This window comes from Schistocerca piceifrons, chromosome 2 (assembly GCF_021461385.2).
Source record: "Schistocerca piceifrons isolate TAMUIC-IGC-003096 chromosome 2, iqSchPice1.1, whole genome shotgun sequence".
Classification (NCBI taxonomy): Eukaryota; Metazoa; Arthropoda; class Insecta; order Orthoptera; family Acrididae; genus Schistocerca; species Schistocerca piceifrons.
The window spans coordinates 146,508,471-146,527,567 of NC_060139.1; the positions used below are offsets into that span (position 1 = coordinate 146,508,471).

The 19,097-nt window shown below is 38.9% G+C and overlaps 1 protein-coding gene across 2 annotated transcripts in view; it reads right to left on the bottom strand.

Annotated features, from left to right (window-relative positions):
• Window positions 1-19,097, bottom strand: part of LOC124776731 (arginyl-tRNA--protein transferase 1) — a 164,208-nt gene that overhangs the window by 89,252 nt on the left and 55,859 nt on the right. The window contains exons 6-7 of one of the 2 annotated variants that reach the window (XM_047251849.1): window positions 3,933-4,135; window positions 108-269 (exon numbers count right to left, since the gene is read on the bottom strand). In XM_047251849.1, the coding sequence (XP_047107805.1) occupies window positions 108-269; window positions 3,933-4,135 (365 nt within the window). The remainder of the gene's footprint in view (window positions 1-107; window positions 270-3,932; window positions 4,136-19,097) is intronic. The other variant, XM_047251850.1, reaches the window with a different exon arrangement.

Genomic DNA, 19,097 nt, shown 5'->3' on the forward strand with positions numbered 1-19,097 from the left:
TCCAGAATTTTTGAATAAAATTCTCCTTGTTAGAATTCTCTTCAGTTGATACTGTGGCCATTAGCAAGGTGTCACGTTCATGTTCCTGCTGGTCATTACAGTTTTACCTTCAGGGGAGATGTAACAAGGAAACGTTTGTAGTGGTGCAGAGTACATTTATCAGCAGGCTCTCTGTGCACAGCCATCTGGTATTTGCGGAATACTTCATGTGCTTGCTCTGATGTTTGTTCATATTCTCGGCTTGGTGGTGTAGAGCGAACCAATCGGACCTATGATGGATAGCATACAAACTATACTACTACACTGCATTAGGACATCAGCATTATTCCAAAGCACCTAATACACATATTAACATGGAAGGAACTGCTATTGATAGAGGCAACAATATTCAAACATTACAGAAACAGAAAAAAGTTAGACTGTCAGCGCTGAAAAACAAGTTTAGTCCTACTATATAACTCTTTATTGAGTTGTATGGCCTTTATTTGATATAAGGCTTTAATATAAAAGTTGAAAAACCACCAGTATTCTTTTTCAGTGATGTATTTTTTTGCCTACTAAATTGGCATAATACATCTTATTAAGTGCACATTGTCACAAGTTGTTTGTGACACACAGTATTCACAAATTACAGATGCCAATACATAATAACGCCGGAGGGTTGTGATGTAAATTGCTCCAATGGGATATGATACTGTCAAATCCTCCAAGGTTTGAGCACTTCATACAAGACACAAATAAGACATATTGTACTAGGACCCAGTGCAAAATGCAAAGATGGCCTGTGATGAAACACCTCACATAAACTTGAATGAACTCTGAAAAAGACAAATTTATTTAACAATAACTTCTAGTTAAAAACAAGAAGACACAAATTAGTAATAAATTATGAGCAGTCAAAATGGAACTTAGAAATGAGTATGCAATAATTTTTAAGATTCAATGGAAGTACCTTCTGCCAACTACTGAAAATAGGATAACAGGAGAGAAGTTGACACACATACAAAATTATAATAAAAATAAAAAGTAATAAAAATAGAGTATTTTCAAACTTTCAAATAATTTCTTTAATACCATGAAACTTTGTGTTATAAAAAGGCTGGGTGGATGGAGAAGTCAATCTCACTCTTCGATTAGGAGAAACTTAGGTTATAGGGAAAGAGGCAGAAGCTAAATCAGACTCCTGTGTCAGGATTGCGCAACTTTTCCATTTCACAAGCAGCTACACATTCTATATTTCCCTCCCATGAACTAACATTCCTTTTGTAGAAGAAACTATTGAAATGTTTTGAAAGTTAGAGATTCAAAGGTGTTTTTAATGTGTGTGTGTGTCTAGCACCCTTCCTTCATTTATTTACACTTCAATGACAGATAAATATGTGCCCCGCATATTTCTAAAATACTGTTGAATCAGAAACATGATTACACACCATTTCTTATAACTTGTCCGTTATGTCATTACTAGTTTAAACTTCAGAATACCACCTGAAGACGACATGGAACTTGTGGGGATAAACATTTTTAAACACAATAATCAGTTGCAAAAACACAAATGAATATGCACATATTCTTCAACTTTTTCTTATAACAACTAATATGAAACAATGACACATATAGACAACATGTTATGTATGTGCTGATTCACTGTAGAAATCGTGTAGTTGATAATAAGCTGGCTTAAAATGGAAAATGGTTACCTTGAAACAATGTTCCTCATGCATGAAGTTTTATTCGCATATTACACAGATTGTATGATGATCACAGAGGTGCTGGATAATGGAGTGGGAGATAGTGTCACCCCTTACTTCTACTTACCCCAAATTGTCAATAGAACTTACTGTATCAGTATTAAATTACACATAATTGACAAAAATTCCCACCTTCATAAAATTCCTAGTAAATCCTAGCTTCGAAAAGACGTGTGTGTTGTGCATGTGTGTGTATGTGCACGCATGTGTGTGTGTGGGGGGGGTGGGGGGGGCTGTGGGGAGGGAGGGGGTGCGTGTGAGTGCAGATAAATTTACTCTTCTTCATACACATACTGATGATGCAAGGCTGGGATGCTGACTCATTACAGAACACTGAAGGAGAAGAAAAGTCATATTTCAGAATTAGCTAAATAAATTCTAGTGCTTAACAACTGCAACTGTGTAGCAAATCTATACGTGTGAGTGGAAGACCATCACTGGGTATTCATGGAGACAATTTTTTTTTCAGGTTTTGGCCATCGCTCAAGGCATATTTTTCTGCCTTATATTTCGTCTCCTGCTGTTAGGCATTTTTTTTAAAGACTATGGATGCAGCTGATTGATTCTCCAACATCTCTGGGTCCACAAAATTCAATTACCTCACACTAAAATTCTGTGAAGATCAAGTTATTACTAAGCCAAGTGCAAGGAGATGTCATTGGAATTGAAAATATAGATAGAGTAAAAAGACTTCAGAAAATGAGATAATCTATACAGAATAATGATGTGTGTTTCAGAAAGAAACAGCTCATATTATTACAGGGAAGTGTAAAATTAATTCAGTTTTTTTTTTTTAAAGTCGAAATTAAGTAATATCCTTGACAATTTATCACAAGACATTGTGAGAATGGTAACAATCAATCATTCTGGAATACGAAAGAAACAGCTCATCTTATTACAGGGAAGTGTAAAATTAATTCAGTTTTTTTTTAAAGTCGAAATTAAGTAATATCCTTGACAATTTATCACAAGACATTGTGAGAATGGTAACAATCAATCATTCTGGAATACAAATATGTTTAATTTTTTTTGTATTTTATATGTGTGTATTGAACCTTGATTATTAACAAATCTCATCCTTAATTAACATAATATATTACTCCGTCAGTGACTCACTGACCATTGAAAAATCCCCCACCCCAGTTTGAAAATCCTGCACAGGATAAAATCCAAGTAACATTTATGTGCACTGAATCTGTACACTGTTTTGTGAAGAGCCTTCAGAACAGACGAGTTGTTATGAAATGTATTTTTTGAAACATGCATCCTTCATCAAGATATTGCATAAAGAGTAACACAATTGTATATTTTTAAAGAGATGCATTCTGAATGTAGGCTTGATAAAATTACTGAAAGTACTTTTGATGCGCAAAATTGAGTTTTAAATACCAAAGTAGGCGTAGTGAATTAAACTGTGGCACAGTTTGTTGCAAAATTTAGTGCTTTAACTTTTCATACAAAGGTTAATGCATTCTCTACTAACAGATTTTTATTCCACTTGATTTTATTATATTTATTTTTTGGAAAATGCCTGTTGTTTGGTTTCCTTAACAATTACAAAGTTGTATGTATATTTTTCAAATAATTGTAATGATTTTATATTTATCACTTGCCTGCAGACCAGTCACTGCATTTTTATTAATATTATTATCAGAATACTGCCTGTTATAATATTTTATAGAATCACAGAATTCTGTCTTGTGTCTAGTTTTGAGTATAAAAAGAGCGTTGGTGGACAACTTGATTTCTTTTCTTTATCAAGAAATTACAATTCATTTGTTACCAACATACTTTGGTACTGCAGTTAATTGATGGGATATCCTCTGTAACATTTTAGTAACAATTTGATTACTAAGCAATTTTACTTGTAGATGTTGTGTACAAATGTGCCAAGCAGTCAATAGTTGCTGTGATTGCAGCATGTCTCTCTGGTCCTCGATCGGAAGGCTTAATTGCTGAAGGCAATGAAAATTCACAAAGTGTCATTTCTGCTCCAAGTAGAATTTTGTGGTGTATTTAAAAAGCTTTAGTTTTTCATATGTGTACAGAAAGCACTCTGTCATCCTCCGTGATTCAACAAATTTAACAGTGACTTCTCTGTTAGTAAAGTACACGTTTATTTTCATAGTTCTTTGATGACACAAGTACAAAGTATTCTTATCTCGTGTACTGTCAACCACTAACCTCAAGTCGATGAGCAGGGTCTTCAGGGAGTGGTTCATTTAAAAGTTCCTCCAACGATTTGCCCTGTGGAGGTGGCTGTTTCCTTTCTTTCAGCATTCTCTCTGCTTCCTCTTTGCTGAAACCCTTTTTCATTAGCTTCTCTTGTTTTCTTTCAAGACGCATAAGCTTAGCCTTCTTCATTGGTGGGCGTGCTCCATCTGGTCCTTCAAGTCACAAGAAATTAAATCAACAGTAAGTGCCATTTCTTATGTCTTATGAGGATAATGACAAACAGTACACTGCAATTTTAAAAAATAATAATTTATAAAAGAGCTAGTAAAAAAACCTCAGCTACAAGTAACTCCTGGTGAAAATCATTACTTTCCACAATAAGTGATCAATGGGGTGTTTTATTTATTTATTTGCTCTCAGAACTACAGATTCATTCTTTAATAGCACGAAAAATAAAACTGATAAAAAGCTGTAAAAAGTGTCAAAGACTGAAAAAGATAAATTTCTTTTCTGCTTTGTACATGATGTTCTTTGTTTCACCTAAATTTCTTTGCCACTTTCAGCATTCTTTTCTCTGTCGTCCCCCCCCCCCCCCCCCCAATAGCCTTCAACTCCAGAAAAGAACACACAAAATGGTTTGTATAGCATGTATTCATCAGCTGTTATTCCAGTGGGACACATTTGGCAACACCGTCTCTGATGGGCCACTTGAATTTCCATGTGCGCAATGGCTTGATTAGATTAATTCAATGTTAATTAACACAGAAACAGTGCAATGTACCAATTTTTTTTCTTGATGATTATTTCTCAGCACAATCTCCCCTGCAACATCCTTACAAGCTTTTCAAACTGATATATGATATTACTGAGTATCAGTTCAGAGCTCACAAATCACTTCATCGAGATCTGTACAAAGTGTTTGGCTTAAATGTCGATTCGTGGCTCAGTGGGTAAGTTCCAGGCAACAAAATTTGAAGGTCTGGGGTTCAGTCACCAGTCTAAACCTAAATTCTCACCATGAAAAACCTCTGTGAAGTGCATGGCAGAAGGTACTTCCCACTGTACCAGTTACTAGGACTTCTTACCGCGTCATTCACGTATGAGCACAGGAACGAGGACTGTTTAAATGCCTGCCTCTTGCATGTTATAATTAACCAAATTTTGTCCTTGTGATCCCTTCGGGAGCAATATGTAGGAGGTTGTAGTATATTCCTAGACTCATCACTCAAAACTGGTTCTTGAAACTTCGTAAATACAGTTTCTCAGGATAGTTTGTGTCCATCTGCTAGTTCAGCTTCTTCAGTTCTTCAGGTATTTGTAGGCAGCAATGACACTCATCGATAATAATCAATATAAGGAAATCTTCTCTTAGTACAGATTCGTTGAAAATTCTAGCAAAATCACAAAATCTGTCCTACAGGTATATTTTGTGACCTCGGATTGATTGTTATGGCATGAATTAAGCCTCTCTGGCATGGATAAAGTCATATCTTCATAACATGCACAGAGAGGGTATCCCTGACAAACTGTGTTACAGAAATAAAACTGAAGTCAGAATAGGGAAACACAAAATGCAAAATTCCAAAAGGTCCAGAACTGGGTCCTCACATATTACTAGTTGACACAAATAACCTCCCAATATCTTTAAATGACTGTTCAAAACCAGTCACGTTTGCCACTGCACTCATATACATATCGAAAGCACAAACTCAAGTAACAAGATGCAGTCTGCATGCTAGATGAATGGCTCACAACTAGTGCACTACAAAGAATTTAAGTCTAGGACACAGATTCATATTATGCAGACACAACAAAAAGACTGCTAAACAAGTAAGCTTTCGGCCAAAAGACCTTCTGAATTAGAGACCCCCCCCCCCTCCCCCACACACAAGTTCATGCAAACTTTGTGTGTGTGTGTGTGTGTGTGTGTGTGTGTGTGTGTGTGTCTAATTGAGAAGAAGGCCTTTTGGCCGTAAGCTTACTTGTTTAGCAGTCTTTTTGTTAAGCCTATCTGCAACTCAACACATCCACTTCATGGTGAGTAGCAATCTATCCTTTTCATAATATTATCATTATTCCATCCTAGATTTTCCATTGTTTGATTCATATTATACAATTAGATAAGAAAACTTCCATCTTTCACAACTGAATGTTTTCATACTAGTGTGAACACAGGTGAAACGACTTTCATTAAAAACAAAACAAACATTCAGTTGCAGAAGATGGAAGTTTCCTTACCTACATGATAAACTTAACTGAAATAGCAACTCAGAACAAATGTCTGAGAATATTAACATTAACATATTACACAGTTCCAAACAAATAAAAAACAGACTGTTGCTACAAAAAAGTGGTATTAATGGTCAGGCTTCAAATGAAATAGTGTTCAAAAACTGTTTTGTAGACTGTGATCCAGAGCTTTAATGTCTTTTTCAACTAAAATGCCCATTTTTATTAAAAATAAGCCACTCTCACACTCAGTAATGTGTAAACAGCCAACATGTTGCTTTACACACAAACATAACTTGCACAGATGAAGTGCAAACTGACATCTTGTACTTCACTTTGATAAAAACTATTCCAACAATAAATAGAGTATTGAATTAACTAATAAACTTAGATAAATTACTCAATAAGCCCAGTTCAGTTAATTTGGCACTTATAGGTGTTTTCCATTGTGTTGACTTGACAACCAAGGCACTGACTTTTTTTTAATACTGCACTTCCTTTTGTCCAACAAAATTTTGTTCAGCAAAAGAGAGCAGTAAGTATAGTAAGACGAGTGTAACCACTTGCACATGCCTCTCCAAAGTTCTTGAATTCTTACACTCCTTACCGTTATTTGTTGCTTACAATGAAAATAACTTTGTGTTAAATTATGATTTACATGGCCTTTCTGGTGTGAGGGTCTCCACAACACATCTGACAAAGCAAGAGTCTCCACTGATATACCTTCGCTTATGAAGTGCGCGATGTCAGAGATCGCACATCCATACAGTTTACAGTCCTGCTTGTAGAAGCACCTGAGCTGGCTCCTGGTGCAGAAACAGTATTATTTAAGTGACTGCAAACAAGTGCTTGGCTTATTCTGTGCCCTGTATTACTGTTGTCCAGTCAACATGTTCAGTGCTGCACACAACCTGCATCTTACGTGCTGCTCAATGAGGTGCTATGTTCCAAAAATCATATTTGTTCTTGCTGTAGCAAACTTGGTGACAAGGGAGGGTTATGTTTTCTCTGTACGTTATTGTAAGTGCTAAGTCACTTGATAAACATTTCAACGGAGGAAATACTCCAATGTCTCATCGCCCAGCAGCAAGCTTTCACAGAACAACAGCTGGCTCTTGCCACTGCTCTCAGTCACACGGCCTCTGCGTGTTTGTGGCAAGTTACTCTCCTGTCAATGCACCTGTCACCCTTTCTGGATTATGATGAATCAGCTGAGGATTGGGACTCTTACACGACACGGTTACACCAACATTTCCAGGTTTTTCGTGTGGATGATGCAAACCTGTGTAAGACTTCCTTTTTTTCCTGACTTTCACTATGCCCTTATCAGTTGTTGTGCCAACTTGCGCCTTTACAAGAACCGGCCAACTTATCATTTGATGAAATGTGCAAGCTTCTCTCAACCTGCTACTGAGACAGAACGCATGTCATTGCGATGCGTGTATAATTTTACAGTTGTCAGAAACACCCAAACCAATCTTACAAAGCCTGGACTGCAGAATTACATGGGTTGAGCCATCACCGTAAATTTGTCATTAGTACCCATCACGAATCCTACACTGATCGCATGGTGCATAATGTTATTATTCGTGTGGATCCAGACAGGGAAGTCTGTGAGAAAGCACATCAGTGAGAGAATCCGACACTTACGGATGTGCTTCGTATAGCACAGTCCTTTGAAGTATCATTTGGCCTCTTTCATTCAGTGAATGAGCTATACCACTGGTCCTCGTTAAGAATCCCATGGGGAAGCTTCAAGTCTGTGGTGACTTCAGTCCATGACATATACACAACATTTGCCCAGACTTGACAAGTTGCTTGCACAATTATCAGGCAGCAACTACTTTTCCAAAACTGATTTGTCAGAAGCATACCTCCAGTCCCCTTGGATGAGGCCACTATGTGCCTTTTCATTATCAATGCACCTTTCAGCCTATCCAATATCAATGCTTATCTTTTGGTGTTGCAAGCACACCTTCAATTTTTCAGCATTTTTTAGAGCAGCTGACAGCCTCTGTGCCTGGCTGCATCAATTACCTTGACGATATTGTTGTTTCAGTTCTTCCACTGAAGACCACCTTTTCAATCTCCGATAATTGTTTTCTGTTTTCCAATCTGCAGGTCTCAAGTGCGATCTTGCCAACTCAACTTTTTCAGCCTTTAACTGAGTCTCTAGGTTTTGAGGTTTCTTGCACAGGGGTCAACCCATTGTGTCATCCTGTTGACACAATTGTGGCTTAGCTGCAGCTGACCTCCATTAAGGAACAGTGGGTGTTTCTAGGTAAAGTTGCCAACCACCATACGTTTTTGCCGACACATCTACTGTTGCTCAGCCCTTGCACATGCTCTTGTGTAAAAATGTGCCTTTTTTTATCTGCAGCTCGTGACCAAGCATTTGCTTTGCTTAAATCTGCCCCTTGTCTGGAAAATTTTTCAGCCAGGTCAGCATCTCATGTTGGCTACAGATGCCTCTCAGCACGGATTTCGTGTGGTGTTGGTGCACGAATACGTGGACAGGTCTGAATGACCCACTGCTTATGCTTCTAAGACTTTAATTTCTGCTCATCATTGGTATTCTCAGGGTGAAAAGGAGGCTTTAGCACTTGTGTTCGTTCTCAAGAAATTCTATGTTTTCTTTTATTGTTCTAAGTTCCATTTAGTCATGGATCACTAGCCATTGGTTGTCCTTCTTAACCCTTGGGCTTACATGCTGGACGAGGCAGTGAATCGTTTGCCATGGTGGGCTCTCTTCCTTTCTCGTTAGCGTTATCAGATCGAATACTGACCGATAGTGCGACAAGCCAACACCAATGCCTTATCTTGCCTTCTGGTCAGGCCAGAACCACCATTTGATCAGGATGAATTGCTTTGTTTCTATTTAGACACTGTGAACCAGAATGTGGTTGATCGTTTTCCCAACACTAGTGCCATGACTGCATCCGCTGTCCCAATGGATCTTGTACTAAGTCAGGGCCTCTCTTTTGTGCGGCATGATTGGCCAGAGAAACCCAAGGCCCAGGCCTTGGATCCTTTGCATAATTATTTCTCCCTCCAGCACTGTTTTTCTGTGTTTCATGGGGTTCTTTTGTACATTATGGAGGGCACTGTTCCCCATGTAGTAAGTCCCGTTTCCTTACACCGTAATGTACTGCGGCTTCTGCATGTTGGGGAACCTCTCGCACCAAAGCTTTGGCCCACTGACATCAGTACTGACCAGGCATAGATGGGGACATTACGCAGCTTACTGCCGCTTGCACTCATTGTGCTCAGCAACAGGTGGCCCCGCGGGTGTCTTTTTCACCCGGGCCCATAGCCACGTTGCCCGTGGGAGCGTCCACATGTTGATTTTGCTGAGCCCTTCCTAAATCAGTACTGGCTCATTGCAGTGGACACCTATTCCAAGTTTCCCTATGTGGCGCTTTGTCCACCCACATCTACGCTGGCCACTATTTCGGCCCTGTTTAAATTTTTGCAATTGAGGGACTTCCCTATACCGTGGTTACTGATAATGGCCCCACAGTTTGTTTCTCGGGAATTTGCATCTTTTTGTCAGGCTAGTGGTGTTCACCAGCTCATAGTCCCCCCCCCCCCCCTTTCATCCCCACTCTAATGATGAAGCCAAACGCATAGTTCAGATGTTGAAAACTCAGGTGCAGAAGTATGTACCTGGCAGTTCCCCTGAGGCTGTTTTAGTCCGTTTTTTGATTTTGTACTGTTTCACTCCCGTGGGGATCAAGAACCCAGCAGAGCTGTTACATGGGCACCAACCATGGACCCTTCTTCACCTGTTACATCTGACACTGCATTCTCTAGCCTCACCGACTTCACAAAAATTCCAGCCAGGTGTGCCTGTCTGGGCTCAAGGCTTCGGCCACCAGCCGAAGTGGGTTCCTGCCATCATCAAGCATTGCTGGGGCCAATGACGGTGCATCAGTCGCACTCCTGATGGGCAGATGTCCAGTCTCTTTGATCAGCTGCGGTCGCATACGGCAGGTCCTGTTCTGGAGGGCCAACCTCACTCCCACCACCACTGAGGCTCGTTCCTGTGTCGCAGATTGTCCAGTTTGAGCCACAGCAGGGGTTGCTGCCTGGCAGACTGCTGTCTGAGGTTTCTGTCTCCAGCCCCAGTCCTCAACTGCCATTGACAGTGCAACCCCCACTGCACCTGACACTACGGCTGCCTCCATTGCTGAGTCCTGTGCGGACGTCATCTCTGATGCTTCCCCTGATGATTCTGGCACTGACCACTGACTGCTGACCTTGATGAGGACATCACTGCGGAGACAGAGTCCCCAGTGCTGCCCTATGGCCTCTCAAGAGGGGGGGGGGGGGGGGGGCAGCAGCACGCTTACCCACCCCCTCATCACCTCTGCCCCAGCTCGCTGGTGCCTTCCTGTCACGGTGCTGCAGCAGCCGCCATCATCAGGCAACCAAATGGACATTAGTACCATTTTATTTTCTGTGACTCACAATCTCAGTGCCTTTTGAGACTAGTTTATTTTTCATGGTACCAGGGCTTTTTAGGGACCAGTGCCCATTTTTTCTGTACCACACATTTTTCTGTGCCTAGTGTTTTTATGTAAGTATGTATGTAGTTTTCCCACACCCTATAGGGGAGGAGTGATATACTTTCACCCATGACATGCGAGATTTCAGTGATTGTGCATCCAAACAGTTTATAGGCCCACTTCCAGAGGCCACCTGGGTCAGCTCTGGCGAGCTGCCAAATAAACAGTATCATTTAAGTGATTGCAAAGGAGTGCTCAGACTATTCTATACCCTGTATTACTGTTGCCCAGTCACTGTGTTCAGTGCTATGCACAATCTGTATTTTACATGTTGCTCTATAAAGTACTATGCTCAACAAGTCATGTTTGTTCTGGCTATAGCACCCACCAAATCAAAGGAAAGTATATCTTATTAGTCGCTCCTCTCACAAGTTATCTGCTTATTGAGATTCAAGGATTGAAGATTCCTGTTAGCTACATGGCAGGTGACAGTGTTCACTATAAACAGGTCACTATTCATATGGAACACAGATAGTCATTGCTTGATTAGTACTATTATTATAGTACTGCAAATATTAAGCAAGCTATGGAAGGTACACAGCAGCTATTTAATACAACCAAGGAGGCAGCAGCATTTTAAAAGCAGTCCCATTCTTGTTAACTCTACTACATCAAATTTCGGTTAAATAAGTACAAATACTTTACAGTACAGTAATTGTAGTTCAGATAAAACATGCCAACAGGTTCCACTCTCTTAGAAGTATCTCCACCAGCTTAGAGATCATGAATAGGGAAAATAGAATGTACCACACTGGAGTGCACAAACACTACAGAAATTTGCTCAGCATTATCTATTATTCATCAAAATTTGCAGTGTTTTAAAAATAAAGTACACCACCTTGAATCTGAATTAGAGTCTTTGAACAGCATGATAGTATGCATCACAGAGCACTGGTGTAGAGAAAATGAACTGCAGCGTGTAATGCTACCATCATATGAATGTTAAAAGATGCTACTGTAGAACTACCTTAAAAGTGGAGCAGGAGGTCATATATTTGTATCATTATGTGCCACACATTTTAAAGCTATAGAAGATCTGAACACAATTACTGTAGATAAACATTTTGAATTCGTTAACAGATAAAGAGGTGGAGAAGAGAACCTTTAATTATACCATTCATTCCATTTTTATGCCATGATTGGATTATCTTTTACATTATTTCAAAAGACAATCAAAGTGCTGTTATAGTGTTGCTCTGTTACTGCTTTGATGATGATGATGATGATGATGATGCAGTTTATCTCTCAATAAATATAATGTGTGTGATATGACAATTTTATTCCACTACAACAATGGTTATGGGCCCAGTGGTGCTTACAAAAAAACAGAAAACTTGTTAGCATCAATTAGCAGAAATAAATCTCATCTGTGTCACAAAGATGAAACATTTGCTGATACTGGCTGATTATTTTCATGTGACGCATTTCCAAAATGTTAACTGATGCCAAGCTGTGAAATACAGAGATGATGGAGAACAGACAAACTATTGAGAAACAAAGTGAAGTGAATTATACTTCCTGGTCATGAAGATGAAATGGGAGATATGATACTGCATGAAGAGTTTGACAGAGCACTGAAAGACCTAAGTCGAAACAAGGCCTCGAGAGTAGACAACATTCCATTAGAACTACTGATAGCCTTGGGAGAGCCAGCCCTGACAAAACTCTACCACCTGTTGAGCAACATGTATGAGACAGGTGAAATACCCTCAGACTCCAAGAAGAATATAGTAATTCCAATCCCAAAGAAAGCAGGTGTTGACAGGTGTGAAAATTATCGAACTATCAGGTTAATAAGTCACGGCTGCAAAAAACTAACATGAATTCTCTACAGACGAATGAAAAAACTGGTAGAAGCCGACCTTCGGGAAAATCAGTTTGAATTCCGTAGAAATGTTGGGACACGTGAGGAAATACTGACCCTACAACTTATCTTAGCAAATAGATTAAGGAAAGGCAAACCTACATTTCTAGCATTTGTAGACTTGGAGAAAGCTTTTGACAGTGTTGACTGGAATAATCTCATTGAAATTCTGAAGGTGGCAGGGATGAAATACAGGGAGTGAAAGGCTATTTACAGAAACCAGATGGCAGTTATAAGAGTCGAGGGACATGAAGGGAAGCAGTGGTTGGGAAGGGAGTGAGACAGGGCTGTAGCCTCTCCCCGATGTTATTCAATCTGTATATTGAGCAAGCAGTAAAGGAAACAAAAGAAAAATTCAGAGCAGGAACTAAAATCCACGAAGAAGAAATAAAAACTCTGAGGTTTGCTGGTGACATTGTAATTCTGTCAGATACAGCAAAGGACCTGGAAGAGCAGTTGGACAGAATGGACAATGTATTGAAAGGAGGATATAGGATGAACATCAAGAAAAGCAAAACATGAATAATGGAATGCAGTCGAATTAAACTGGGTGATGCTGAGGGAATTAGATTAGGAAATGACACACTTAAAGTAGCATATGCGTTTTGCTATTTGGGGAGCAAAATAACTGATGATGGATGAAGTTGAGAGCATATAAAATGTAGACTGGCTATGGCAAATGGTTCAAATGGCTCTGAGCACTATGGGACTGCTGAGGTCATCAGTCCCCTAGAACTCAGAACTACTCAAACCTAACAAACCTAAGGACATCACACACATCCATGCCTGAGGCAGGATTTGAACATGTGACCGTAGCGGGGGCGCTGTTCCAGACTGTAGCGCCTAGAACTGCTCGGCCACTCCGGCCAGCACTGGCTATGGCAAGGAAAGTGTTTCTGAAGAAGAGAAATTTGTTAACATCGAGTATAGATTTACATGTCAGGCAGTCATTTCTGAAAGCATTTGTATGGAATGTAGCCATGTATGGAAGTGAAATGCGGACAGTAAATAGTTTAGACAAGAAGAGAATGGAAGCTTTTGAAATGTGGTGCTACAGAAGAATGCTGAAGATTAGATGGGTAGATCACATAACTAATAAGGAGGTACTGAAAAGAATTGGGGAGAAGAGAAACTTGAGGCACAACTTGACTAGAAGAAGGGATCGGTTGGTAGGACATGTTCTGAGACATCGAGGGATCACCAATTTAGTATTGGAGGTCAGTGTGGAAGGTAAAATTCGTAGAGGGAGACCAAGAGATGAATACACTAAGCAGATTCAGAAGGATGTAGGTTGAATGTAGAAGCTTGCACAGGATAGAGCAGCATGGAGAGCTGCATCAAACCAGTCTCTGGACTGAAGAACACAACAACAACAACAACAACAACAACAACAACTACTACTACTACTACTACTACTACAGCAACACAAAATCACTAGACTTATGACACAGTCAAATGATGCACGTCAATAAGCATACAATAAACAACATGATAAGAAAATAATCAGTCCTGGGATTAGACTATGAAAAAGAAGGTGAAATAAACTCAAGTGACAGCTGTTTGGAGGATAAATCGACAAGAACATTCTTTCTGAAAACTGTACCACGTGATTCGAAGGAAAGATCAACCACTTTAGAACTTATTCACAGTGATCTCATGGGACCTATCAATGTTCCAAGTTTTGGAGGCAATAAATATTTAATGAGTATCGTGGTGATGCAAACAGATACATATTTGTACGTATCTTAAAATATAAGGGTGAAGTATTAGAAGAATTGACGAAATGGAAGATTCAAACAGAAAAACAAACCACAAAACACTTTAAAAGAATTCTCAAGGGCAATGGCCTAGAACTCTATTTATGCAAATAGTTGCAGTTTTGTGAATTTGAAGGAATTTGTCATGAAATAACAGTGACAGACACGCTGCAGCTGTAGCTGAATGCCTCAACATAATGTTAATGGATATGGTAAGGCCATAGTTGCTAGGAAGTAATTTCCTGAAGAGTTCTTGGACTGAGCTGATGTACACTGCGGCATACATAAGAAATCATGTTACAAATAGCCACAAACAACAAAAAACACCTTATGACTAGTCTGAGACATTTATGTGCGACAGGGTGCGAAGATTTCATTCAAATGTCATTCTAAATTATCCACAAGGTCAGAAAAGGGTTGTTACTGTATATTCTCACTATGGCCTTGGATACAGTATCTGGATTCCAGATATGAAACAGGTTGTGGAAGCCAGGGACTGTATATTCAAAGAATTTTTGAATGGTAAATGCTTAATTGAAAATAAGAAACAGAAAGAATCTGTTGCTCTGTACAATGATGGAGCATTATCATTTCCAAGTACTGAAGATGAAATATGAAGTGAAATAGAAGATTCTGACACTGAAGAGGAATTTTATGATTTCCCAGATCAGGAGGAAAATTTTGAAGAAACTAAATGTAACCAGGAACTTGTGGAACATGCTGAAATTTCATGAAAGAGTAGGGCCAAGAAAAGATGTAACAAAAGAAAAAACACATTTAAGCAAATGTCATCTAATGACATTTTTTTCCATAGAGAACACTTATGCTGAAAAAGCACAAATAAACTTTGCGCGACAAAGGAACAGTGATGAACCATTATAATATCATGAAGCAGTTAATTCTGATAAACTGTGAAATGGATAGTTGCAATGAATGAAGAAATCAACTCCTTGAAGAATCATTATGCTTGGAATTTGGTTAAGCCAACATCTGATGTAATTCCTGTAAAGGACAGATTGGTATTTAGAAAGAAGACAGTTGGTCAGAAGCAGATTTTAAAAGCTCTTTTAGTTGCAAAGGGATTTAGTCAAGTAGAAGGTGTTCACTATAATGAGACTTATGCTCCTGTTTCAAATATTTGTCTATTGACAGCAGCCAGTGTTGAGAAAAATTGGCATATTGATCAGTATGATGTGAAGAGTGCGTATCCGCACAGTACATTAAAGAAAATGTATATATGTTCCAACCAGAAGGTTTCATCAAGAAATGTCATCAAAGCTTGGTTTGCAAGCTAAACATGTCAATATATGGATTGAAACAAAGTGGCACGAGCTAGAATGGTCACTTGATCATTTAAATAACTCCCTTGAAAAACTGGGTTTTATTCAATATGATATAGACCCATGTGTGTACAAGCTAAGTGCGAAGGAAGGGAAAGCTATTCTGTTTGTATATGTGGATGATATGCTTACATTTGCACAAAATGAAGAGATGAGGCAAAAGATAAAACCTCTTTTAGAAAAGTGCTTTGAAATCAAGCACATGAGCATAGTGTCACACGTGTTAGGAGTGAAATTTGAGAACAGCAAAGATGGAACAATTAGTCTTTCTCAGACAGACTATATTAATCAACTATTTGATAGCTTTGGACTTCAACATGCTAAGGGCGCCAAGATCCCAATGGAAATGAAACTGAATTTCTTTGATGAGAAATGTGACAAGTAAGTTAAAAATCTTCCATATTGTAAGCTTGTTGGTGGCTCCTTTACCTTTCACAGAGGGCTCGACAGATATAGCTTCCTCAGTGGCAAAATAGTCATAACACGGTTCAAAATTTAATATCAACCACTGGAATGCAGCAAAAAGTGCATCACATAATATGATTGGATAGATAAAAAGAACTACTCACAAAGCAGTGGCAGGAGAACACACATATAAAAAAAGGTTTTGCTTACGCAAGTTTTCAGAGCCAGTGGCTCCTTCCGGCAGAAGGGCTGAAGAGGTAGGAAGAGGGGTGAAAGGAAAGAAAATGGAGAGGTTTATGAAAAGGGGTAGAGTTTGGAAAAATCATTAAGAACCCTGGGTCTGGGGAGACTTACCGGACAGGATGAGAAGCAAAGACTGCCGGAAGAAGGAGCCACTGTCTCTGAAAGGTTGCATAAGTAAAGCCTTTTTTTATATGTGTGTTCTCCTGCCACTGCCTGGTGAGTAGTTTTTTATCTATCCAGTTACATACACTGTCACAAATTGGTTATTTCCTTTGTTAAATTAGCCCATGTGACCATCATTCCTTCTTATATTACCCTCCTGTCAGTCTTTGTTGTCCTCTGTCTTGATCAAACTGTCATCTCTTTTCTACCTTATGTGCTTCATTTATTTACCCATATCACCCAGATTAATCAACACTGTGCTCCTACATCTTTTTTAGTACTGATTTCTGTGCACACACACACACACAGGACCATTGTTATTTACGAATTTGCCTATAACAATTTGTTTATGGTCCACTACAGTGCAGGGCCTTTTCCTGGTTGTCTTTATTTGCAAATTTGATAAATACTTGTTTATACATAATTCTTTCCATGTTTTGTGCATTTGTTTTTTGCCAAACTGCTCTGACTGACTTTTACTTCTGTCTCCCATATTACTCTATTTGCCAAGAAAAGTAGTTCACATTTTCTGCTACGACTTTCTGCTTGTCCAATTTTTAAAATTTTCTCTTTTCTGCTACAACTTTCTCTTTCTGTTTGCCCAGTTTTTAAAATTTTCTCTTTTCACAATGTTTTTTCTCTCCCAGCCATTTAAATTCTTGCCCACTCATTACCTTTTGATAACCACTGTCTGTCCTCACAATTTTCGTACAAGTTTTTCTAATTTTTTCCAAATTTTTCCTTGCTATTCTTCCTTTTTCCACCATCTGATTTTCTTTTTTGTCACTTCCACCATTTCTTAACACCCCAAACTGTCTTCTCTTGCCATGATGAATTCCATCACACATTACATCCGTTCTTTCTGAAAAACATGTTAAATAAAAGAAAATTATTTTATTTTTATTTCTTTTTTTAAAAAAAGGCCTTTCCTTCTCATTACATTCATTAAGCCTCCTCTGACCTGAGGTTCTGGGTAACTTTCCAAACTCTATCCCTTTTCCTAATCCTCTCCAGTTCCTTTCCCTTCCCTTCACCCCTCTTTCTTCACCTTCAACTCTTCTGCCGGAAGCAGCCACTGGTTCTGTAAGTTTGCATAAATAAAACCTTTTCTTATATGTGTGCTCTCCTGCCGCCTGCTGCTTGATGAGTAGATTTTTTTTTATCTATCCAATTACACTATACTGTCAGAAAGCATACTAAAATAAGTGAAGGAAATAGCACATTATAAACTCACATATTATCCCACTGGTTAAATACTTGAAACATTCACTTAAGCTAATTGCTCTACTTGTACAGGTGGTCGCAAAAGTATTACATGATATGTAATATTACTGGCAGGATCTCAAGTGTACTGGAAGAGTTTAAAAACACACTGTAGTTGCACTGAGCACAATGGAAGCAGAATATGTCTCAGTGGCAGCCTGCACAAGAGAGGTGGTACCGATGAGAGAATTACTGAGGAGGCTTAACCTGAAAGAACTGTTTAGAGAATCGACACCTGTATGCTGTGATGATAAAGCAGCAATCATACACTCCAAGAATCATATAAACAAATCAAGAACAAAACATACTACCATAAAACATCATTTCATCAGGGGGAAAGTAATGTACGGAATGATAAAAATTCAATACATTTTGATACATAAAAATCAAGCAGACTTTTAACACAGCCATTGAATCAAAATATTCATGAACATTGTTGTAAGAAAATGCTACATTCAAAACAATATACATTGTTACTTTTAGATGTCATTTTGAGGGGAGGGGGAAATATTAAGAGATAAACAGGTGGAGAACAGATCATTTATTTATTCCATTCATTCCATTTTTCATACTTGACTGGAATATCTTTGATTTTATTTAAAAAGGCAGTCAAAATGTTGTTACAGTTTACTTTGTTTGTTTATTTACAACATGCTCCATTACATTATTTGTAATACATGTATGTATTTGTGTGTGTGTGTGTGTGTGTGTGTGTGTGTGTGTGTTTGTGTGTTGTATGATGTTGAGAGGGGGAGGAGGAAACAGGGTGCTGGCACATAGCCTGCTCCTTGAGAACAGCAACAAGGAGTCCACCAAGCTTAATGTCCCCATCCTACGGATGGATCACCATCAACAGTATCACATGCCCTCAGCAAATGAGACACTTTGGAGAGGTTTGGTATTTAAACTAGAACATTGATGTAAAGTCTGGTGATTTGTAACTTTATGCCATCAACTCTCCTTCCCTTACTGGCCAAGTAGTGGCAGTGAAAAATGTCATTATAATATTGCTCCATTACTGCTTTGATGGTGTATGCAATTTTTCTCTCAATAAATATAATGTGTGATGTTGTTGTGGTGGTCTTCAGTCCAGAGACTGGTTTGATGCAGCTCTCCATGCTACTCTATCCTGTGCAAGGTTCTTCATCTCCGAGTACCTAGTGCAACCAACACCCTTCTGAATCTGTTTAGTGTATTCATCTCTTGGCCTCCCTCTATGATTTTTACCCTCCACGCTGCCCTCCAATGCTAAATTTGTGATCCCTTGATGCTCAGAATATGCCCTACCAACCGATCCCTTCTTCTAGTCAAGTTGTGCCACAAATTTCTCTTCTCTCCAATTC